The 24,994-nt window shown below is 39.4% G+C and overlaps 2 protein-coding genes across 5 annotated transcripts; one reads left to right on the top strand and one right to left on the bottom strand.

Annotated features, from left to right (window-relative positions):
* Nucleotides 1-670: 670 nt before the first annotated feature.
* On the bottom strand, nt 671-9,042 carry LOC122656420 (ubiquitin-conjugating enzyme E2 2). 3 transcript variants are annotated; one of them, XM_043850925.1, is made up of 6 exons: nt 8,902-9,042; nt 7,414-7,544; nt 7,287-7,312; nt 6,373-6,462; nt 5,382-5,470; nt 671-1,043 (listed from the first exon to the last, which is right to left on the bottom strand). In XM_043850925.1, the coding sequence occupies exons 2-6, from the start codon at nt 7,536-7,538 to the stop codon at nt 915-917; spliced, it is 459 nt and encodes a 152-aa protein (XP_043706860.1). In that variant the 5' UTR covers nt 7,539-7,544; nt 8,902-9,042; the 3' UTR covers nt 671-914. The 3 variants fall into 3 exon arrangements, with proteins under 3 accessions (XP_043706860.1, XP_043706861.1, XP_043706862.1); XM_043850926.1 differs by having other exon boundaries at nt 7,414-7,547; nt 8,905-9,012; XM_043850927.1 differs by lacking the exon at nt 8,902-9,042 and having other exon boundaries at nt 7,414-7,562.
* A 1,956-nt stretch (nt 9,043-10,998) lies between these two features.
* On the top strand, nt 10,999-23,941 carry LOC122656215 (translation factor GUF1 homolog, mitochondrial). Of its 2 annotated transcripts, XM_043850690.1 has the most exons (12): nt 10,999-11,044; nt 11,079-11,514; nt 13,508-14,258; nt 18,922-19,078; nt 19,190-19,244; nt 19,905-19,972; nt 20,064-20,168; nt 20,260-20,331; nt 20,767-20,880; nt 21,299-21,439; nt 21,554-21,613; nt 23,479-23,941. In XM_043850690.1, the coding sequence occupies exons 2-12, from the start codon at nt 11,164-11,166 to the stop codon at nt 23,642-23,644; spliced, it is 2,040 nt and encodes a 679-aa protein (XP_043706625.1). In that variant the 5' UTR covers nt 10,999-11,044; nt 11,079-11,163; the 3' UTR covers nt 23,645-23,941. The 2 variants fall into 2 exon arrangements, with proteins under 2 accessions (XP_043706625.1, XP_043706626.1); XM_043850691.1 differs by lacking the exons at nt 21,554-21,613; nt 23,479-23,941 and having other exon boundaries at nt 20,767-20,883; nt 21,304-21,434.
* The last annotated feature ends 1,053 nt before the right edge of the window (nt 23,942-24,994 follow it).

Below are 24,994 nucleotides of genomic sequence, written 5' to 3'. Positions count from 1 at the left end.
ATACCGATTCTTAAAACCATGATATTCATTGCATTGGCAAGCAGTTATAGTCTCCTAGACATGCCAAAAAAATCTTTTCCACGGCCGGGCACCATTCATGCTAGGTTTTATCATCAAGAACAAAATCAATTTGACTCAGAAGTTTAACTAAAGATGTAAAAGAACTGGCCAGAACAACAGCCAATGATGGAGAGATCTCAAATAGGACATCAATAACCTAAACTAGACCAAATTCTTACCTAAATGGAGAGAGGTTAAAGTTAACTCTACCCATCAAGATCTTTCCTTTTATCCTCCCTAGTCACAATGCCCAAATTTCTCTTCATTTCCTTTTCTTTTTTCTCCTGATCACAATGGCTAACTTGTTTCCCTCTTGTGTAAATAATAGTAAAACCACCACAGCCTACACCCAAGTGACCAAGTCTAGAATCTGTCGTTCCTGTTGTGAAGGGATGATGCTAACAGCTAAACATAGTCAACCAGCCCACTTCTTCAAAATTCAAGACTGCAGATTAACATATCGACCCACTATAGCAGTCCAAGGCCCCAAAATTACTTTTGTTAGCACTGAGTTTTCCAGTTGCACAACTTCACAACCATTCCACCACGAAGATTATGTCCAATTGCATTTACAATTGACCAATCACGTTACGATGTTGCATATTAACTATTAAGGAGTTTTCCCAGGTCAAGCGATACAAGGAATGGTATATACATGAACTGGAGAACACGTGCAATGCAATGCGTTTTTGGCAAATATAGATAAGGAATGAAACATCCATCCCTCTGGGGTAGCAGACTGATAATAAGTTTATCTTAAAGAAGTTTATGATGCAACAGTCTTTTAAGTGACAAAATTACTCCAACAGTCCCCCCAAACTTCCAGAAAAATTCAAGGCATCCTACCATGAGAGTTAGTCTGCTGTCCAGCTCTGCTCAACAATTTCACGTACTCTCCTGTTGTATTCACGCTTGTTCTCACTAAACATCCGTGCTGCTTCTGAATTTGCAGGTGAGTTTGGGTTTGGATCACATAGCAATGACTGCAATTAGAAAGATAGCATAGAACCATAGTGAGGATTGGTGTAGGAATAAACATTATTATATTTACTTACCAATCATGTAGTCAGAGAAATCCTCATAATCCATCAATGGATCTATAATGACTCATAAAATGACAACTTCGAATATTAGCTAGAAATACTTATCATTGGGAGAACAAGCAATCTTAACTAAATAATAGCAAGGAAATACTAATCGCCTACAGATCAATCTAACAACTCAAATTAAAGAGGCAGACAGAATGAATCTCATAGACAACAAGAAAATCTGACAAGTTATTACCTTACTCCAACCTAACGTCTGAGAACACAAATTATATCATTTTTACAATGAATTATCATACAATTTTAGAGTCTTCCTTACAATTTTAGAGTCTTCCTTCCCAAGAACAGTATATGATTTAGAATGTTTCGGACGTCCCTAAAACACAATTGGGATTATTTTAATGGATATAAGCTTTGGGTTGGGTTATATATGTGTTGGGCCTATGATCCAGTGTTTTCATTGTAATGGGCCTAATATGGGTAGAAGCTAGGCCTACGAAATTAGTGCTTAGTTGCTTTTACTTTTAAGTTGTTTTATATTTTTTAGTCTTATCTTGGAGAACTCCTTTACCTTGCGTGGGGGGGTTTCCTTTGAGGTTACCTTTTAGTTTTTGATTCCCTAGTTGAGTTGCTATTGTGAGTGGACAGTTTCCTACATTGTTTTGGAGTTTTTCACATAGCTTGTCAGGGCCTTGCCCACGATTTTATGAAGTTTAAAGAATTTGGCTTTTATGCCTTTACTGCTGAGAGAATCAGTGAGCTGTGAGAGACTGTGAGGGAGTGAGGAACTCTGTTTGATTGGAGAGAATCTGATCCAGGCCTTTGGTGAGAGATCAAGGTCATATCCCATTGTTATTGCTCTATTTTAATGCAAGTAAGTTTCTGTTTACCTCTTCCATCGATTGGCACTGCTGTATTGTGATATTAATCCTCAAGTTATCAACTGATATTCACAGCAGATCCGTAAGTGACTGCCATATATCAGAAACTCTATAAGAATTACCCAGCGGATGCTCTGTTTTGGGGCATATTTGGGCAGAATCGATATTCATCATAGAGGGAGATACTTTGGGGCAATAAAGTACTTCCCTAGACTTATCTTCAACCAGGGTATTGAGCAGATCAGAGCTTCTGATCTGTTGATACATAAAATCACCTAAATGACGAAATCTGGAATTTTATTTTTTTGATTCTGAAGCTTTAATTACTGTTTTAAATCCAGTGGCTGGGAGACTCAGCTTTGTTAACCAAGTGGATGCTACAGGGAGGTGTAAGGGAGGAGGTTTGCTTATCTGTTTAGGTTGTTAGTTCTTTTATTATTCACTTGTTTGAGACTCTCCAACAGCAGGCAATGATTGGGGAGTTTAAGACAGTTTAAAATCTATTTTATTTCACTTTTCCGTTCAGTTTTACTTAAACATGTAAAGGCTATTAGCCCCCAACGATTTGATATGAATGACACAGTTTGGCTTTACCTTGGGTTCTGTGTTGATTCAGAGCTCCTGCTGAGGTCATTTAGTAGGACGCCTGGTGGTGATTCCAATCTGAGGATCAGGTGTTGATTCCTGATTCATCTTCCTTCCCTTCTTTTCTGATCTTTCTTATCCTGCACATGTTTTACTCCTCTTTAAGATTCTTTTTCTGTTAGTTAGGTTCCTGCCTTGGATGATCTCAGTTTATTGTTCAACTATTTAGTGGCTGTTTTCTGTTTTCAAATCCCTAAATTTCCAGTCGATTCCAAGAGTCCTAATTGCTGTCAACTACTTCCAAATCTCGTTCTCATGGACTGATTTCTCTGCTTCTGATTTCTGAATACTGATTCTGGTTTGAGTGTGTGCTAATCATTAATTTCAATACATAATTTGACCTGAGATTTAAATCCTTAAACCCTTTATCGAATTCTTTGTTTTGGCCTGGGTCTGAGTTTCCTTATGCTGGTAGGATTCTCCAGTATTTTAAAATCACACCGTTGGATAGCTGTTTAATGCTGAACTGTTCTCCACAAACAGATCATTCAACTAGTTTTTTTGGTCTCGACCATATATGATATACTTTTACTGCATTAACTAGTTTTCTCCTGAATTGGGTTCCTTACTTTCCTGCGATTCTGGACTTTTTTGGGATTGCGGACCTAAACCCTTGGGTGATTAGAATCTCCATTATCTTTGCGCAAGGAGAGAAGCTCTAAACTGAAGACAATAACTGAATCATTGATCATCTCTTCCAGAATAATATTTAGGAAATACCTACCAACAATGATTTCTTTTTACCAATCATGGGTATTAATGCTGAAATCCTTGTATTGACTTGTTTAATCCTTTTGAGCTTTCACTACAACAACATCATCATCATAGCCTTATCCCAACTTAATGGGGTAGGCTACATGGATCTAAGAAGAGACAGTAGAATAATAATAAAGAAGTAAAGGGAGGGGGGCATCATAGTTGTCAAGGCGTCGCCTGGGCGTCCAGGTGCTTTGGTCGACTTGGGCGCCTTGGTCGCCTACTTGGTGTCGCCTTGGATTTTTACCCTCTCCACCGCCTTGGGTCACCTAACCACCATGACAACTATGGGGGCATACAACATCAACACAAACTCAAGGGCATCGACCCTTCTTAGCTACGTACCACTTCTTAACTGCCCAACATTATGTTCTAGGCCTTGAAATGGAGTTTAAACAGTGTAATACAAAAACAACATCACAGCATCATAGTCCAACTAAATGGAGTTGACCGCATGGATCTTTGTTCCTCAATCAGCTCTATTTGAGGTCATTCACCTAACCGCCGTGACAACTATGGGGGCATACAACATCAACACAAACTCAAGGGCATCGACCCTTCTTAGCTACGTACCACTTCTTAACCGCCCAACATTATGTTCTAGACCTCGAAATGGAGTTTAAACAATGTAATACAAAAACAACATCACAGCATCATAGTCCAACTAAATGGAGTTGACCGCATGGATCTTTGTTCCCCAATCAGCTCTATTTGAGGTCATACTAGGAACAAGGCCTAAGCTAAGCATCATAGTCCAACTTTCACGGCGTATCTCATTTGATTTCTTGCCTCTGGGGCATGCGTATCAGTGTTCCCAAATTGGTACCACAAGCTCTACCCTCCTTATTTGCCTTTTTGATGACGACAAGGGGGGGGGGGGGGGGGAGGAAATAGAGAGTAAAGATGGTATCCAATGGTATCCTGAAAAAGCCAGTGGCAGTGGTTTCTACTTTCTAGAGACCAATGACAATGGTATCTAGAAGATGGACACCTACGGAATCATCAAGTAGTATGCATGTATTTTTGAAAACTGGGTAGGTTAAGCAGTAGGACCGGTAGGCAACCCACATGTCTCTTTTGAACATAGATGGTAATACATTTGGTAACAACAGTCATTATCCTATATCCGTAGGCAACAGTCATTACCGTTTCGAGCCTCGGCGCAATGGGAAGTTTGCTCTATTGCAATCTGATGATCATGGGTTCGAACAAGGGAACAGACTCTCACAAAAAGTGGGGGAAGGATGCGTACATATGCTGATATGCCCCTCCCCAGACCCTGCAATAGCAGGAGCCTCATGCACTGGGTGCGTCCTTTCTATATCCTATCAATACAAAATTTTCATTCAGCCAACAGATGAGATAATGAATCCAAATTTTCATCCAATAGAGGTCACCAGAACAACTCTATAGTCCATGTCAAAACCCATACCCAGTCAAGTGTTGAGAACAGAAGTCACTAAATTATTTTCTATTTATAAATAAAACAGGGCTTTCCTTGTAGACATGGTAGAGGCCTCGGGAATGTCATGACAAGATGTAAGGGCGCACCTCAGGTTTGCCCATGAGAAATTACGGCTCTTTTAGAATTAAAGTGGGCAGGGCTTTGGGCTTAGTCCTTCTCAAAATCCAACAATTGCTCAACCCAGCCTGGCCAAGTTGCACCCCTAGCAAAACATGTTACTGAAAGTAAAATTTACCATACTTTATGAGACAAAATAACCGAAGAGTATTCATATACAAAATATAAGTTGGAAAACATATTCAAATAATGACAGCTTAAAAATGATTATTTATGCTAGAATATTTAACTAATTCAATTAGTATGTTTCATAAGACAGTCATGTCCCCATCTGGTTTTGGAGAATTATTATACCTAACAATCCAACATAGAGAACAGAACAAATACATCATAATTCATAGGGACTATCAATCTTAATTCACTCTCATAAAATTCCAAATGCATCATTATAAATGGAAGCAACAACTATACCTGGATAGATGTAAGTATAGCAGCCACATCATAGATGGGACTCCACTGGTTCTGCAGAATATCCAAGCAAATGCTTCCATCTGCATAAACTGGCAACGTTCAAAGAGAAGGATGTTAGAAGTTGGAAGATCTGACAAGCTATCCCATCATAACCTTTATTATTAAAAATGAATTAAATTTTTTCAACACCAAGGAAGGTGGGGGGGGGGGGGCAGGGGTAGAGAGAGAGAGGTTATGCAAGTCAGTGAGGATCAACATGAAGTTGACATAATTCCAGGAGCATGCAAGCCCAGTTGCAAGCTCTCACCTACAGCCTCCCCTTCTACACTAATTTTAAGGATTTAAAATGGATAAACTGCAAAGATATTTAAGTGCTATCTCAATCTATAACAGAAAAAATGAAATATAAAAAGCAATCAATTTAAAAGTATAATTTTTCTACCACTATAGTTTCTGATATGAGAATTTCTATTTTTCTATCCTGCTTTTCTCTGCCCCAAAAATATTATTATGCAGGGATCAAACTAACTTAAAAACAAGAATATTCACAAAAGAATAAAACCCAAAAATAACAATTATTTTTAAATTTTCACATTTTCTGTACCCAGAGAAAACATACCTACTTCCTAACAACTTCTTCCCCCCCCCCCTCCCCCCTCCCAATTCAAGATTTTATCAAAGCCCTTCAATTCTATTCCTTAAGCTTTCCAATTATCTCCAGTTGTTAGAGCACGTAAATGGCTGGGCACACCTCCATGATCACAATTTAGAGGCTGTTCAAGGAGGTACTCCCCCCCCCCCCCCATTTCGTAAGCTTTGAAGGTTGGAGAGCTGTAAGAAAGAGGTTGGTTTTCTCTTTCGTGGTTTGTTTGTGTGCTGCATCCAAACTACAGAATTGTTTTTACCTTTTCGGATATAATGTTTTTTTTAAATATTTGTGTTCCCATATAATCTTCTCAAAACTACAATTTCGGTAGCAATTGCAACTTACTGTTTGGATGGAACATTCGAGAAACGAACCGCACTGTTGGTGGCTTATTTGGATAATCCTCTGTAAACTGAAGTGTCAACTTAAATGTACCTGAAGGACTCAAAAGAGATTCAAAATGTCCGGTTGGATAAAAAATGGTGGTAAATGTAAAATTAAACAAATAAAGGCATTTGTTTTACATAGACAATAAATTTTGAGTTATACAAATTGGCTAAAAGAACACAGATACCTCTATTATACACTTCAAGAGATTTTTTGCCAACTGGTGGGGGAAAAAATGCCACTTATATCTGGGAATGTGAAGTAGGTCACCACAGAGTTTCAAAAGTATGATGAAATCAATCTAACAACTGAACTCTTATCGACATGTTACGGATATGGCATCATTTCTATGAGGAATTTAATAGATATATTACTAAATAGATTGATCTCATTATGCAGTATCAAATCCATGATGAGTACTGGTGTCACAAGTCATCTCTTACATGTAAAGGTTGAGTAAGACCTCTAACCATTACACACAGGAATATTTTTCTATGCAACAAATGCACTCACAAACATGGAGTACTTACAAACATCTGACACACATTATCCACATAAGACAATGGAGTATAGTGACCGGAGCTGAAAGTTCTCATAACAGTGAAATGTGGCAAGTTACTCATGTGTGTTATTCAAGTATGCAATTGAACTGAAAGATTTAACCCAAGAAAAGAACACAAGGAATAACTCCTACGAACAAATCTACAGAAAATAAGTAAACATAGAACACACTGAACCACAAATAAAATAAATTTTCAATGAGATCAATCTATCCACTATAAATAATCAAATTGTGGGGTAAAGTAAACTAAAATCAAAAGAACAATTTAAACATGACTTAACCATCTCACAGGTTGTAAGAATTAGCTTACCTCCGTCCCAGGGGGTGTCATCAGGACTGCAATCCAAAGCCAGAAAAGAGTGTTAAGACCAGTCCAGACCTATACTGTCCCACAACAAAACATACCAGGTGGAGAAAATTTTCAACCTGTAACTTACCCAAATATGACAGCATTCCAAAGCGTTATATTATTGTCTTGGGGTGCGCCACTGATACCTGCAGGAGGATCCTGTTGCAACCTCTTGAAATCCCTCATCAGTCTTTTCCTTGCAGGAGTCGACATCCTCACTGCCTTCACATTCAAGCAAATGCCAATCAAAACAGAACTGAATCATTATTAATCTTCTCCAAATATACTAATAATCAGAGTTGGATTTTAGTCCAATGATTCAGACCAACTAAAATGAAGACACAATTACAGTTCAAACCATTCTAATTTCACTGACACAAGAGCTCCAATATCCACAGAAACAACAAATAAAATAATTACTGGGTTCCCACTTCAATGCGGCTACTGATAAAGCCTATTTATCAAAAATCCACATTAACAATTGAAATTTAAGCCCAAGAACAATTACTTACAATTCATCGGCCCAATTAAGTCCATGGTTACAACAACAATCTATCTTGTAGGTATTTTTTTTTTCCCGAGAAGTAACTAAACTCCTCTCATTGGAAACAATATATATCAGCTAGTTTTGGAGTTACATCCCCAACAAAAAAAACAAAAAAAAAAAAAAAAAACTTTGCACTCAACTGGTTCTGAAATCAAATAATATTAAAATTTCTTCTCTTTTTCCTTTTGGGGGGGAAGGGGGAAGGGGGAATTGGGGAGCGGTGGGAGGACGAACTGGGACTGTAAACTGTTTAACTATCATACAATGATGATTTAAAATCCAAGAGTCAATGTAACATAACCCATGAGTATTAATTCATGTTAAGCCCACAAAACATTCAAAGAACCGGTGATCACATAATCAGTATATACTACAAAAAAATGCTGACGCTGATGCTGACGTCGATGATGATGATAATGGCAGACTACAGGTTACAGTCCATTCTATATTCCATGAGGATGACATGCCAATAACACACAAAAATCACGCAGAGAATTGGAATTAATTTCTCAAAATGGCCAGACTAGGTAGCACAAAATCCTAGCATGTTATCTACTCTGCGCTTTTTCCATAAACTAATCTGTTAAATCTGGAGGAAAAGAAACATACTAATCGGAGTCAGGAAATCCGAAACCTCATCACAGCCCAATGGCCTTTGAGCAAGATTATTCCTCTAATTGGCACCAAACTCACAAAATTCAAGATCGGCAACTGAAGTCCCTTACCCAATCTAACCAACATATACAATAGCTAATATCTGCCCATAATTCATTCAAAAATCTGAATTTAACATTACTGTGTTCGTATTTCTTCAATTTTTTTCCCAACTAAACTACAAGGCAAAGCCCAAAGATATATATATATATATATAAAAGAAAGGAAAAAGTCTCGAATTTCTTTTAACGAGATCCATGCAAAATTAAATCAAGCAATAGAGAAAAGGCGTACATAAAAATAAGAAACACCCCCCTCCCCGGCCGGGGAATGGGGAAGAAAAGTAAAGTACAGAAACCAATCGATAAGATGTCTCACCCAAAATTAGACGCGGCAAGAAGCCCTAATTCTTCAAGGGTTTCAGAATCTCTGTAAGAGCTAGGGCTCTAGTTTCTGAGCAGTTTTGAGCTATCAATTTTAACGCAGAGAGGGCAATTAGATACAAGCAGAGAAACCAGAGGAAACCTCCTACGACAGATGATCTACGGCGCGGAGAGAGAGAGAGAGTTAGGGTTTGGAATTCATGGAGAAGTCACCACGGCTTTTACTGGACAGCCTTTCCCTGCTGTGGTGAGCTTGCTTCTGTTAGCCCCTTTCTCTTTCTCTGGTGAGTTGATGATGACGACAAATCCCCCATCTCCCCTCCCACTCGCGGTTTGCCGGATATTTATATGTATCATCAACGTATCAATAATCAATAATATATATATGGCGTTTAATATTTATGCATCACTGAATGGGCTTATGGGCTAATTTTTTGCATGGTTTGTTCGTCTGACTCGCGTTACGCAGGAGCATGACTCACTCATGCTCATGCACTTGTCTTCATGTGAGGCCGATCTCTGACACTTGCGAAGCTGGAAGCGAATGACGCACATGCAGTGCAGCCCACCTCTGTTTTTTGGGGAATGACCCCCCGCATGGGACTATATTGATAAGGGTCGGTGTTATCTTTGGGGGGAGCGTGGCCTTGGATCTGTTTATACAAGGCCAATGAGAGTGCTTGCGTTGGCATCTTGATGAATGCGGCAATTCAAGAATACAGTCACATGTGATAGGTCAACAAGGTGAGCTGATAAGAGGGCCGAAGTAATGACAAAAGCCCCACCCACCACAACAGATAAGACGATGAAGTGATCAGTAGCAATCAAATGGAGTTTCTTCCTTAGATTAAGGATCATACAACCAACACCCATAGTCTTGGGCCGAGTAGCTGAGGCCACATCAGTGAAGATGTGGAAGGATTCACCGATGTGGGCAGGGGGGCCGGAAGGGAAATTGGCCAGTGCACTAGCGCATGCATGCCCAAAAGAAGAACCTGGAATCAGAGAGATGGCCTCCTCCACATTTCTGTTAACCACGTACTGTCACCCAAGAACTAAAAGAGAGGATGGAAACTTTCAAAACTCTTGCATTTCTCAACTTCCAAATTTTCAAAACAGTTACCACATGAATAGTAAAGAAAATATGTTGATACTTCTTGATACAAGTCTCCCCGCTTGACAATATATACATTAAAGGAAAATGTAAGACAATAATAAAAATAGAGAATACCACCTTATCAAATACATAACCCACCTTTGTTTTACAAAATATATACATATACATATCTCTTGCAACTCCCCCTATATGTTTCCACCATAATTATTCTTGTTTTTTTTTTTGTGTAAACATTATTACTGTTTCAAGTGTGAAGAATAGATAATCCTCGTCAAACCTAGTCAAGACTAGTGATCATTTTTTATTTTTTATTTTTTAATACAATAAATATGTATAAATTAGTAAAAAATCAGAAAACGATATGCATAAAAACGATCCAGTTATGGTTGTTTGACATGTGGCTTGAGGTCTAGTTAAAGTGGAAATTTAAGGTGAATATTTCTATCATCCATTTAAGCATAAGCCTTTGGGTCATATAACCGCCACTGGGACAAGAGACCTTACACGGGGGAACTTACTTTACTTCATTGACATGATACCCAATTCTACAAACATACATTCTATATATGAGGGCTTTGTACAAGGTAATAGGATGCTTAATCGCATTTATTACTCTTACCTAACTACTCACTTAGTTCCAAAATCTTTTATTGTTGTAGCTTAGATTACTGATTTTAGCATCGAAGAATCCACTTTAGAGCCAGCTCCGACACTTTCTCTTGCTCTATATTTATCTTGTGGTGTGTAGTAGGTCTCCCCACTTATGTGGTAGATCAGATTCTGGCGGCAACAGAAACATACAGGAAAAAAAAAAAAAGGGGAACAGCAGGGGAAAACAAAATTCAAGGACAGAGCAAAACCTGGTTATATATACGACGTTCTGGCCCAAATCAAGAGGTCGAAAGCCGGCCCAGGCCCATACTATTTCCACTCGCATGCATCTGCGAGACTGCGACTCGCATAGATAGTTATCAGACTTCAGGGCAACACTAACGCAGACATCTCAATTTGCAATCCAGAGTTCAGCCGAGCCTTCTCTTTAGTCTTTACCCAAAAGCTTTCCTCTTAAACTTCACAAATGCAACTCCACGGAAACCCTAAATCATCACCTGGCTAAGGTCTCGTGGAAATCAACAGATGGGGTTTTTGAATCGAACTTCAAGGACACTGCGACCGCTGGGGCTCTCGTCGTTGTTATATGGTTCCTCTGCTTTTAGTCCATTGTCTGATACATTTAGAGGAAATTTCTATGGGTCTAAGTTAGATTGGCGCTATCTTGGTTGTTGGCGTGCCTTTTGTTCTCATTCCCGCCGAACTTCCAAGGAGAATAACGTGGATTTGATTCAGTATCCTTCTGAAAGGATTCGGAATTTTTCTATCATTGCCCACGTTGATCATGGGAAGTCTACACTCGCTGATCGTCTTTTGGAGCTCACGGGCACGATTAAGAGAGGTCACGGTCAGCCGCAGTACCTCGATAAATTGCAGGTATACCGCGCCCAAACCGCTCCCCCCCCCCCCCCAAAAAAAAAAAAAAAAAAAAAAAAAAAACCTTTTTCTTGGTCGAACTGGAAGCTGAGAGATTTGATATATGATGTTTCCTTCGTAGCCAAATGAAAAGGGTCATGGTTGGTTTTCTTATTGCTTCAAGTAGAACCTGCTTAAAGGGAAGATGGTTCCTTCTTATTTAAAGGGAAGATGATTTTTTTGAGAATCGTGTTTCTATAGCTCTGTACGACAGCTAATTTATTTGTGAGTGTCCATTTGTTGGAATGACGAAATGAAATATCAAAGGAGAACTGTAGTAATCCTTGTAAAGTGTTTTCTATATTTTCATTTAGGCATCATCATTATTATTGTTATTGTAATTGTTAATTTTTGCAGCCTTAAGTGTTAATACATTAACACTTAACTCTTAAAATTTTAATTTGTAAAAAATGGAACTCATTGATTCATCTCTCTCCAATAAATATTTCTTTCAGAAAAAAATAGAAAAGGCAAAGGAGTTCTTTGATGTGACTTTAAGTAGCGCAAGGATGCAGAAGTACAAGCCTTTTGTGATGTGTATGATATGTATTTGTCCTGATACAAAACTGTGCAACAAGGACACTTCATTTTTCTTTTTATAAATTCTGCTTTGTCAGATAACCCATATCAATATCCATGCTGAGCACCAACACTTCTGTTTTCTGTATGGAGCCCTATATAATTTTCCCAGCAGGTGCCATTTTGTATACCGGTATCCTTGTTACCTAGATATAAACTAGAGAAAATAGAAGCAGCCAGCAGAACTTGTTCTTCGATCATCAATTGCAACAGATGACCAGATAGCTCCAAAAAGAGGCTTTATAAGCTGTAAAATGGCCAAAAGCTCTGTCTCTATCCTCCCACCCTCTCTTTTAATTGGCCAAAAGCACCATTCTCCACAAAATTTGACCTTGGGGTGGAAAAAAGATCAGAAGCATCAAGCAAGAAGTAGACTACATCCATGTGTCTTGAGGAAGTACCCAAAAAACTCCAAATAGTCCAATATATATTAATTCCAGATATGCTTTCCACCTGCAATGCAAAAGTTATATGATCATTCTTGTGCTCAATTTCATGCATAAGGCATTGCATGAAAGGTCACCAGCCAGTATCAGCTGCACGTCTTAACCTATTCCACAGAAAACCAGGAGCCTGTCTGTCGGTCTTGGGCTTTTTTTTGTGTGTGTGTGTGTGTGTGATGGTTCTGGGGGTTCTGTCTTTAATAAACCAAGTGAAGTTGAAGCATTAAGAGGCAGCTAATCTATTAATTTGTTGTGATAAATAATAGCTGTAAAGGCCATCCGCCCTATTGTTGTACAGTTTTTCCTTTTCTTCTTGCTCACTTTGATTTGTTTCATCATCCACAACCTACAAAGTTTCCTTTCACATATTCCAACTAAAGTCTCCTCTCCATTCCTTTCTGCATTGCGGCCATACCCTGTAATTAACAACCATCCAAACCTTAGTCTTTCTCATAGTCTTAATTAAAACAACTCATCTCATTGTTTCACTAATCCACTGTAAGTCTGTAACAAAGGTTTTAGGACTAGGAGCTGTTAACTCATAAGCACTCACTTAAACCCAGGTCATCTTCAGCCTGACCCTTGTCCTTCTACTACCTTCGGTTTAACCTTTTATCTGTGGTCTTTGTTCTGCATGCCCGGATCATCTTAATTAACCTTCCTTCATCCTCGTCTATTGGTGCACTTCTTAAGTTTTCTCGAACAAATTCATTTCTATTTCTATACTTCCTTGGCTTGCCACTACCCGTCTCAACATTTTAATCTGTACTGCACTTAGTTTATGTGGCAGAGATTATGAGTTAGTTATAATTTCCATATGTGATCTCTCTTAATACATTAAATGATCATCTTGCTTAATATCCTATTTTCTCTATCTCATCTCATTTACTTGCTTATATAATGACTCTTGGATTATCTTCTAACACTTGTAGGTAGAGAGGGAACGGGGAATCACAGTTAAAGCTCAGACTGCAACTATGTTCTATAAGCATAATTTTCAATGTCCTCTGAATACTGATGCACAAGATTCACCATATTTCTTACTAAACCTAATTGACACACCTGGTCATGTGGATTTTAGCTATGAAGTATCAAGATCTCTTGCAGCTTGCCAGGGTGCTCTTTTGGTTGTTGATGCTGCTCAAGGTGTTCAGGCTCAGACGGTTGCTAACTTCTATCTTGCTTTCGAGTCTAACCTGACCATAATTCCCGTTATAAATAAAATTGACCAGCCAACCGCTGACCCTGATCGGATTAAGGCCCAGCTGAAATCCATGTTTGATCTTGACCCTGAAGCTGCTCTTTTGACTTCTGCAAAAACTGGTCAAGGTCTGGAGTATGTTCTTCCTGCTGTCATAGAGCGGATACCTCCACCTCCTGGGAAGAGTAGTTTACCTCTAAGGATGCTTTTACTGGATTCTTATTATGATGAGTACAAAGGAGTAATCTGCCATGTTGCAGTTGTTGATGGTGCTTTGCGTAAGGGGGATAAGATTTCATCTGCAGCAACTGGACAAGCTTATGAAGTACTGGATGTCGGGATTATGCATCCCGAACTCACATCTACTGGGGTGCTTCTGACTGGACAAGTGGGTTATGTTGTTAGTGGTATGCGTTCAACCAAAGAGGCACGTGTTGGAGATACTCTTTGTCACACTCGAAATGTTGTAGAGCCTCTTCCAGGTATACCTATTACTATTTTTAACTGCATTGCAACAACAACAACAACTCAGCCTTATCCCTAGTAAATGGTGTCGGCGTATTTTTAACTGCATTGCAGTGTTCAATTATAATGTTCAAGGTTTGAATGTGATTTGGGAGCTGGAGTCTGGAGCTACATCATCTAATTGGTTTATTTTATTTCGTTTCTTTTTATAAGACTGAAAGGATTGAGCAGTTGAAGCAGTGGAAGCTTAGGAGGCAACCTGTCACTGGCTTTGCTGTTCATCCTTCTCCCTCTGGTTTCTTAACATGCTTCCACATGCTGTTTATTATTTACCAAATAAAATTCAACTTGCATTTCCTAATGGTTTCCTTGAGCAGACTGGAAACTCATGAAGTTTCAAGTTAGATTTCATCAAATCCATTACATAATGAAAGTAAAAGTTGCACTGGATGTCTTGCATCTCATTGATACAGGTTGGGGCCATCCCAACTTTTTTCTAGCATAGTCCTCAACTGTATTGGGTTATGTTAGTACATGGAAGCTTGATTCCAAAATATATTTTCTTTTCATATTGATCAATGGTCTACATTTTCGAGTGACGAAAGAATGTGCTCTCTTCTGAATCTGAAATGAACTTAAAATGCTTGTCTTAGATTTGGACCGTGAACTCTTTCAAGGGATTCCATGACTTCCAGTGGAGGTCAAATGGCAGGGATTCTTCAGTCACGTAAATTTTGGAGCTTGATTTTGTGTTTTCATTTTTGATGAGGTATGGTAACCTGAAACAAATCAACACTAGCAAACCTACAGAAAACAGAATTGCAGTGAACCTAGAAGTTGCCCACGATGAGACCCTTAGTTGCTGGAATATTGATGGGCAGGGAATAAAAGAGGAAACACAAGAGAGGAGAGGAAGAAAGGAAGAAGAAGATGTTACCAATAGGTTTCACCACCTATGGCCTCCGGTTGGGTTTCACCACACTCCCTCCTAGGCTTCACCACCTAGGTTGTGACTGTATCACCACAGTTCACCACTCTCATAGAGCAAGAAATAGCTTCAACCCAAATTGTGGGCTCTTGTGGCCCTTCCACTTTATTTATAATGAGCATAAAAACATTACAAGAATAGAAAATCCCTATGGCGTGGGGTGTAGATTGGCTGCCAAGCATAGTTGTCAAGGTGTCGACTAGGCGATGCCTAGACGTCCAGGCGCCTAGGACGCCTTGGTCGCCTAGGGCGCTTTGGTCACCTAGTTGGTGTCGCCTGAAATTTGGACCCTCTCCACCGCCTTGGTTCGCCGAGACACCGTGACAACTATGCTGCCAAGCAAGTTTGATTGAAAAAAAAATTAAACAAGGGAAATAGAAACTCCTACTTAGCCTAGCTAATAACTAAGTAGCAAACATGGAAATAGAAACTAATGGAAATAGCAACTAGATAAATAGAAACTCAAAGATCTTGGCAGCTCCCAACTTTCCCACGCCACCTGTCCATATGGGGCCCTCACTAGGCCATGCGAGCATCAAATCTGGTCCACACAGCCTGGCCTAGTTAAGGACCAGAACCAGAACCATGGCTACTGTTGTGGCCTTGTGGGCCTGGTTCTAGCCTAGGACCTTAACCATGGTCTGCTGGCCTGCCTTCTTCCTCCTGTACTTGATCAGCTCTCCCCATCTTGAAAAAACTCGTCCACGAGTTTAAGTCTAGGAATAAGTTTGGTGTGGTGCACGTCCAACTTTAGCCTATACAAATACTCTGGCAGCTCACGATAGTTAGGGATGTAGTCCTCAAGACATGGTTTCCTCTCCTCGAAGAACATGGGTGGAATTACAAATTCGATGTGTTCTACTTCTGGCTCGGTTTCGATTGTGAAGGGTGTTTCCGTAGAATCTTCCGGAACTATAGCGTCAACCTCCATCACAATCTCTCTAATGGTACCAAGCTCCTTGCCTTCTTTAATGTCGCTTTCTTCCTTAGTATTAGTGGTAGTGTCAAGAAATATAAGATTGACACCTTGAATGTCCTCGTCACAATCGTTAGCATCATCATTAAGTGGATATGGCTTGGTTACCGCCACTTCATCGTCCTCCTCAATAGTGTTAGTAACCACTGCATTCAATTGTTGTTTCAAAGGGCAGAATTTTGAGACATGTCCAAACTGACAATGGAAACATCGGGTCTTGCTACCCCTGATCATGGGGGCCTTTCCCTTGTTATCAGTGTGATGGGATGTAATAGCGGGGAATGGTCGATCTGAGGGCCTATCAATTATAGGGTCCCTTCTACCTCCCTAGCTTGAAAACCAAACTGCGTAGTTGAAGACTTCAACAATTTCTTTGACCATAGTGCTTTCTGGAAACAGTCCTGCAAATCAAATACGTCAGCAACCCAATTCTGTCCCGAATGTCCGGTCTCAATCCCAACCTGAAATGAGATTTCAGCTGGCTCATCATGGTCCTCAACTCCTGTCCGTGAAACGAGGGTGTCAAGCTGATCCATGTACTCAGCTACTGACATGGCAGTATGGCACCTTGTCAAAGGGAGTTCAGCTTGTCACGTAACTGTGCCTTAGAATTTTGGAATAAGTATCTGTCTTTCGAGGCCTCTTTCATCTCTCCCCATGTAGTGATGGTAGCATCAAGTCTTTGCATTTTCCTTTCTTGGTTCCTCCACCATTCACAAGCGGGACCGATCGACTTAGCATGAGGAAGTTGTAACTTCCTGGGCTTTGTCAAACTAAACCAGTCAAATTAACCCTCTAAACAACACAACCAGTCATAGAATACCTGAGGATCGTGTCGATCATTGTGTTCTTTCAACTCTAACTTTGTGGTAGTCATCCATGATATGTCGGTTGGGAGTGCCCACCTCAAAGTAGGCACACACATGGTCCTCAAAAGTAGGCTGCGGCTGTGGAGGAGGTGGCTGTACTACTATCTTTTGAGGTTCTCGTTGTGTCCTTGTGAAGGTATTTGCTTTAGAATACACATGTGCATCATCTCGAGGTCTAGCACTAACATTATTAGGCTCCATACACTGCTTCTCTATGTTAGTGACACGTTTTGTAAGTTGTGTTATCATCTCTATGAGGTGATTGAAATTGTCATCAACACTAAAGGGCTGGGAGGGCTGTGGATCACTACTGCCCATAGCTCTAATACCAATTGATGAGGTATGGTAGGGTGAAACAAATCAAGACTAGTAAACCTACAGAAAACAGGATCATAGTGAACCTAGAAGTTGCCCATGATGAGACCCTTAGTTGCTGGAATATTGATGAACAGGGAATAAAACAGAAAACACAAGAGAGAAGAGGAAGAAAGGAAAAAGAAGATATGACCAATAGGTTTCACCACCTATGGCCTGCAGTTTGGTTTCCACCACCCTCCCTCCTAGGCTTCACCACCTTGGTTAGGACTGAATCACCACAGTTCACCACTCTCATAGAGCAAGAAATAGCTTCAACCAAAATCATGGGCTCTTGTGGCCCTTCCACTTTATTTATAATGAGCATACGAACATTACAACAATCAAAACTCCCTATGGTGTTGGGAGTGGGTTGGCTGCAAAGCAAGTTTAAAAAAATAAAACTAAACAAGAGAAATAGAAAGTACATGGAAATAGAAACTCCTACTTAGCCTAGCTAATAACCATGTAGCAATACTTGAAAATAGAAACTAATGGAAATAGTAACTTGATAAATAGAAACTCAAAGATCTTGGCAGTTCCCATCTTTCCCACACCACCTGTCTATATGGGGCCCACACTAGGTCATGCGAGAGTCAAACCTGGTCCACACGGCCTGGCCTAGTTAAGGACCAGAACCAGAGCCAGAACCATGGCCACTGTTGTGGGCCTGGTTCTGGCCTAGGACCTTAACCATGGTCTGCTGGCCTGCCTTCTTCCTCCTACATGCATATTTGTACTGCATCAATTTTCTTATATCTCTTTCATCTTGGAGTGTGTACTCTCAACTTAACTAGCAATGTAGATTCTATCATGCATATGAGCATAACTTAGCAAGAGTTTGTTTTTTTACTCCGGTTGTGCAGCCTTGTATTTGATTAGATGTCTGACTATCCACTGGAGGCAACAAATGGGCTGAGTTCCATTAGTTTACAACAACTTAAGTTTACAACTTTGTCTCCTTGATTTTCTATTTGTCTCTGTTGCGTTTGAATGATTCCATTGGTGAGGGCTCTGTATTGGGAGCTTATTTTAGTGGTTGGCTATCCATTTCTTTCTTGGCAGCACCTAACCTATGTATAAAGAACATTTTTAGAGTGAGTGTATTTCCTTGAATATGGTTGTTGGCCATTGGTTTAAGACTGGTTAAGTTGTTGTGTCTTGGCGCTAATACAATCTCATGTGTACCTCCAGGTAATGGAAGTTATGGCATTGGTAGTGTTTCAAACAATTACTTTGTAACTAACTACCATCTGCGTGCTGCGTCATTAATTCTATACATTTTCTCCAAAGAGAGAGAATTTACATAATTACATGACATCTGGATGACTCGTTATTGATTTTCATAAATGTGACGTGGTTATGGAACCAATTTTCAATACTTTTATTTGGTTGTTGCTGCTTTGTGGACCAATAACGATGAGCAGTTGGTCCTAAAACTGTCACTTCCATGGCATTTTCTATGTGGTTTATATGCACTTGTAATATTTCAGGTTTCAAGCCTGCAAAACATATGGTTTTTTCTGGTCTTTATCCTGTGGATGGATCTGATTTTGAAGCTCTTAACCACGCAATAGAGAGACTCACATGCAATGATGCCAGTGTCTCTGTTACTAAAGAGAGTAGCACAGCACTCGGCCTGGGTTTCAGGTATGAATGGCTGCTTATGATGGAACCTAGCTTTAATTATTTCAAAATTTCAACCTGTTTTCATTTGAAAGAGCTGAGGATTGATTAGGCTTACTGGCATATCCTCTGCAGGTGTGGTTTCTTAGGGTTACTTCATATGGATGTCTTTCATCAGCGGCTTGAACAAGTATTCACTATCTTTTCTCTTGCATTTGAATTTATAATTCTGTTCAGATGATTAGATAATTGTAGCTATCCAGCAGTATGCTGAGTGGTCAGAATATGTTGGTCGTTTAAATCATGTGATAACTTTGGCCCACAAGATCTTCTTGGTTTCAACACTTAATGGATCCTGGTCCCTGTATTGTGGTAACTGATGCCAAGGATTCTCAAGCAAGCTTTTTCTTTTTTGATAATTAGCAATTTATTGATGAAAGGATATGGACAGTACAATATACTGTTGCAACAACATAAGTTAAACAAAGCCAAAGTCCCCAGACTCTAAACCCTACAACTATAAATGAATCAGAGTACAAAGGAATATCCTCCGCAAAACATGAAGGACATATAACCCCTTGTATGTCAGTCAATAAATTTGGTGACAAGATAGTTGGGCTCAATCAACTTACAGTATTCAAGATCATGCTCTTTAATTTCTACATGGTGCAAGATTTTGGGGTCTGAGACTCTGAAAGTGGCTGGTAGATATAAAATGTAGTAAAAGCTGAACTATTACAATCTAATGGACATTCATAATTTTGATTAGTTTGAACTCATAACCTATGGCTTTGAGAACCCTTTTTTTTCCTTGGCTACTGATCTCAATGCTCATGTTATGGAATGATAGGAATATGGAGCTAGTGTCATTTCTACTGTTCCAACTGTACCATATATATTCGAGTATTCAGATGGAAGGTATGCCGATGGATAATTTTGTTTACTCTTTTGTAATGATAAGGCTGAATTCTGCTTCATTTAACAATACAAATTTGGGACCCTTGCTTAGCAAAGTGCAAGTACAGAATCCAGCTGCTCTGTTATCCAATCCTGGTAAACGTGTAACGGCATGTTGGGAACCAACTGTTATGGCCACCATTATTTTTCCTAGTGAGTAAGCTCTTTCACCTTTCTGTTTGACATACTCATTTAGAGCAATACGCAAAGACTCCTTTATTCACCCCTCATTTGTTATCTGCTTAAAGGTATGTGGGACCAGTTATTACCCTTTGCTCTGAACGGAGAGGAGAGCAATTGGAGTATTCATTCATTGATAGGTACAACTTAACAATTGATACTTCTTTTTAATGTCAAATATTGTAGACATTGCAGTTTCTAGACAAATTATGGATACTTGTGATGTGATATGTACGGGGTCCTGATGCACCATTTGATGGTTTCACTCATCTGTTCTACCTCTCTCTGGACTACATTCCACGTTTTTGACTAAGGAAGATCAGATATTTGGGATATTTCGATGTCATGAACTCTAGGCTTAGTTAAGTTGATGTCATCTGATTTCTTATTTTTGGGAGATTGCCTGTTGGAGCCCATTCAGTGGTGGAACATGATCCTTGCATGTACACCTTGTTTCCAGATTTTTTTTTTTTAGGAAGGAACTATTGTCTGTATAACACCTTTGCCATATCTTTATGCTTTTGTAGACTGTAAGATGACCACCATTTTGATCTTATCCGAGTTTCATTATGCAGTCAGCGGGCTTTCATGAAGTATCGGCTACCATTGAGGGAAATTGTTGTGGATTTCTACAATGAATTGAAGAGTATAACATCTGGATATGCATCATTCGATTATGAGGATGCAGAGTAAGTGTTATCTCTCTCTCTCAGGTCTCTGTCAATGCACACACATACCGCATGTCAGTAAGTTTCAAATACTGAAAGTGTAGTAACATAACAATGGACTACTCTAGATGAATGTGGTGGTTGAACTAAGAGGCATACGGTTTGGGTTCTAACAGTTATGAAAGTGATGCCTTCTGATCTTCCTTGGGTTTTCATGTGACGACTCAAACCCCTGAGGTAGATTTCCTTTATGTGATATTTCAGAGGCAGCATTAACTGTTGGTCTCCAATGAAAACCAGGGAGGACTATGCATTTGAAATGTTCAAATGTGTACTTAGATTTCTGTATCTGCTGACTTTGAACCTTGTTTTCAGTGGTCATTTTTTTTTCTGTGAACACTCAAGTTGACACTAAGTTTGTCAATGTAATGTTTAACAGGTATTTAAAGTCTGATCTGGTGAAGCTTGATATCCTCTTGAATGGACAACCTGTTGACGCTATGGCCACCATTGTTCACAATCTGAAAGCACAGCGAGTTGGTCGTGAGCTGGTGGAAAAACTGAAGAAATTTATAGACAGGTTTAGCATGGCTATGCCAAGTCAAAGTGGAAGCTTTACACTTTTCACTTACTCTTTAGTAGATTCTTTTGGTGAAACATAATTTCTTCTGATATTTATAGTTTTGAAAAACAGGCAAATGTTTGAGATTACAATACAAGCTGCTATTGGATCAAAGATTGTAGCAAGGGAAACGTAAGTCTTTAGTTTTCTGGAAAAGCTTGGAGTAAGCTCTATCTTCACAGTTGGATTTAATTATGTTGTTCAACAAGAAATTTAGAACAACTATTCTGTAGATTGTAAATATGGTCTTGCAATGGCAAAACCCACCTTGAAAATCTACACCAAATTTGAGTTGTTTGGCAGATTTTTATTTTGACAGTCACCATTGATGTCTTTAAGACCTTTTCCATTATTGTCAGTGTTGAAAGAATGCGCTTTATTTGATGGTTATGATCAACTGTTTGCTCCCAGGTATCATGCATAAGCCAGTGGGTCTCACCACCCCCTGCATTTACTTCACATCTATGGTTCCTTCGTTTGGCTAATGATCTTTACTGTCTACAAGATGGTAGCTTAGACTTTTTTTCTTTTTTTGTAATTTTCTATGGATTAATTTGGATCTGTTCTTTCAGAACTGGATGTAATGGTTAATTAGCTTATGCAATTTTTGTTGGCTTGCTTGCGAATCAATTAAAGTAAATTTGTAGATGAATTTTCCATGTGTTCAAAAAGGTGCTTCGTTATGCTTCGCATGGTGAGGACCCATAAATTACTGGTCAGAGAGGATGCAGAAGCTATCTGATGCATACAAAATACTTTCAACAGAAATAAATAAAACAGACCTAGGAAAAAGAGGGGGGCGGGGTTGGGCACAATTATACCCAGGTCTGAAATGTGGATGCTTAGACAGCAGATTATTAAATTTTAAGCACAAAATGATCAAACAAAGGATGAGATAAGAACAAATTAGGTCCTGTTCTTTATGAGATAAGAACACCTTGTTGATAAAGAGATGTTTTGATGTTGGAATTGAATAACAAATGATGTTAAACTAAAAATTAGGTAAAACTAGAAATATGAACTGTCCGAGAAAATCCAAAAGAAAATGATGGGGAAGTGTTGAGTGATATATTCCTTCGGAATATAGATTGAAGTAAAGGTGCTGTTTTGACCTATGAATGATATTAATCTCCTCCCTCCCCTAGGAAAAAACAGAAGAGATCACTGATGAGAAAATGAAGTGGCTTTAGCATATTAAATAATGTCCACATGCTACGTTAGGGGAGGATGGATTCTAAGTTTGCTGCCTTGAAACCATAGGAAATTTGAAATTGTGACGAGAGAGCTGGTCCAACTGAGGATATTGAGGGTATAGTTTCTCTCTGATGGGGTAGAAATGGACCGGAAATTTCTAGAGATGTCTCTCTGTGCTTCTTATACCTAACAGTTACTCTGCTTGAAGAATGGCTGCTGCCAATCACAAGAATGAAACTAGATGGAAAGATGGCATGAACCATTTCTCACCAGACAGAGCCTCCTTGTGCTTTCTATTTGCTTCTGTGGTAGCTGACGATATATGGTGAGTACCTGGAGATACATGTAGAGCTTGAGTATATTGATCTCCATCTTTGCTGATGTGGACTCAAAACATAATCTTCCTTCTTTTATGACCGAACTCTTCTGAAGTAGTGTAGGAAGCAGGTGATGAGTGTGTGCTTTCAGTACTCAGAAACCAGAAAGAATTCATAATTGTCTTTAAAGGAATTGAAATTCTGGAGCAAGACTTTCTGAATCCAGGCCCGAAAGCATACACACATGGGTACACACACATGCACTGAAGCAGGCAATATTCGTGCTATTTATTTCAAGAAAAACTAAGGCTGGAGAACATAGACCATGTGTCCACCAATTTTTTGTAGCAAATCTGGATTCAGTTGCTTTCATGGACATTGGAATTGTAACAAATATATACTTAATGTTGATTAGTTCTGTTATATTCTGGATTCAGTTGCTTTCATGAACAATGGAATTGTAACATAGCTCCTCTTGTTTTCCAGGATATCGGCAATGAGGAAGAATGTTCTTGCAAAGTGCTATGGTGGTGATGTTACTCGAAAGAGGAAACTGCTGGAGAAGCAGAAGGAAGGAAAGAAGCGCATGAAACGTGTAGGGTCTGTTGATATACCACAGGAGGCTTTTCACGAGCTTCTAAAAGTGTCCTGAGTAGAAACTATCAAAGTAGTGTCTTTTGCAGAGGTACCCGAAGGGATTGTCAAATTTTTAACTGATCTAATTTTTAGTAATTTCTGATTCTTTTTTGTTTATTGCTCTATTCATAAAGGCTATTGTATTTAATACATTGTTCCTAAGCCGCCTTCCCCCGTCCTTTTGATGAGGGTATTCAACAGAGGATTTAGTTATTGTGCCAAGAACTACTATTCGTTTAAGCAGTGGAATTCACAGAATCCATTTTCTTCATACTCTAGATAAATGTATAGAAGGTTTTTGCTTCCTGATCTCCAGAGAATCACTCTCGTTGTTCTCTCAATTGCACTCTGCTGACAATTTCACATATCCCTCTCTCCTCAAAGCCTGTGAATTATGGAAAGCTCAACACTGCCACTCTCAGGGACATGTACATGAACCTTCACCTCTCGGTAGATGCTATCATGGTGTTCAAAGAATTGTCTCAAAGGATTTGGCTTTCCTAAACGCTATCAAATTTGGATTTTTTTTTTACACAAAAATGAGTATTTGAGAGAAGCGTTATGGTGAACCGTGGTGCGCTTCATACCCATGCTCACTAGGGGGTCTTGAGTTCGAGTCTCCTGGCTGATACCTTTCCCCCTCTCTATCCCCCCTCCCCCCTTGTAAAAAACGAAGTGTTTCACTATACTTGATGTGGATTACCTTTGAAACCATGGAGCATAGCGTGCAAATCCGTTGTCCTGGCTATGAGGATGTTCAATGGGTTTCCTTATAAGAATGTTGCGAGATTCAATTTTCTGATGTCAGGTCTCCTGCAGGTGGGCTGACTCGTATAGTCCTCAATGTGTTTAAGAAAATGAGGGAATCCTGGGCATGGAATCTAGTCCATTTACTTTTGTTTGCATTCTCTTAGTTTGTTCAGACCTTTCAGAACACCGATTAGGTAGGCAGGTTTCATTGTCTCCCATGGGGAAAAAGATCCATGGACACATAATCAGGACTGGTGTCAACGGTGATCTGATGAAATGACCTGCACTGCCCTAAGTGATACATATGTACATGAAAAGTGGCTGTTCTTCTGGGCTCAATATTTTTGATCAGGTAGGAAGAACTGATGATCCAAGCATCATACACTACAAAAAATATGATTTTTCGCGACGGTAATAAACCGTCGTCAAAAATAGTTTTCTGTCGCTAAAAATATTGGCGACGGTAATTTTAACCGTCGCCAGTCCGTCGGCTAAAGTGATGTCGGGGAAAATAACGACGGTAAAACTGCTCCCGTCTAGCAATATTATTTTTGGCGACGCTTTACGTTTCCGTCACTAAAAATATCTTTTTGGCGACGTTTAGTGTTTCTGTCGC

This window comes from Telopea speciosissima, chromosome 3 (assembly GCF_018873765.1).
Source record: "Telopea speciosissima isolate NSW1024214 ecotype Mountain lineage chromosome 3, Tspe_v1, whole genome shotgun sequence".
Lineage (NCBI taxonomy): Eukaryota > Viridiplantae > Streptophyta > Magnoliopsida > Proteales > Proteaceae > Telopea > Telopea speciosissima.
Note: the sequence above shows the minus strand (reverse complement) of the source record. Positions and strands in the feature narration are given on the sequence as shown.

Bases quoted from the DNA above. Each gene is read 5' to 3' on its own strand.
- LOC122656215 (XM_043850690.1), top strand. From the start codon at position 11,164: ATGGGGTTTTTGAATCGAACTTCAAGGACACTGCGACCGCTGGGGCTC. The intron at 11,515-13,507 runs GTATACCGCGCC...TAACACTTGTAG, and splicing joins AGTACCTCGATAAATTGCAG to GTAGAGAGGGAACGGGGAAT. The intron at 19,973-20,063 runs GTATGCCGATGG...ACCCTTGCTTAG, and splicing joins TTCGAGTATTCAGATGGAAG to CAAAGTGCAAGTACAGAATC.
- LOC122656420 (XM_043850925.1), bottom strand. From the start codon at position 7,538: ATGTCGACTCCTGCAAGGAAAAGACTGATGAGGGATTTCAAGAGGTTG. The intron at 7,313-7,413 runs GTAAGTTACAGG...TTTGGATTGCAG, and splicing joins TGGAATGCTGTCATATTTGG to TCCTGATGACACCCCCTGGG. The intron at 5,471-6,372 runs GTAAGTTGCAAT...GAACGTTGCCAG, and splicing joins TCGAATGTTCCATCCAAACA to TTTATGCAGATGGAAGCATT.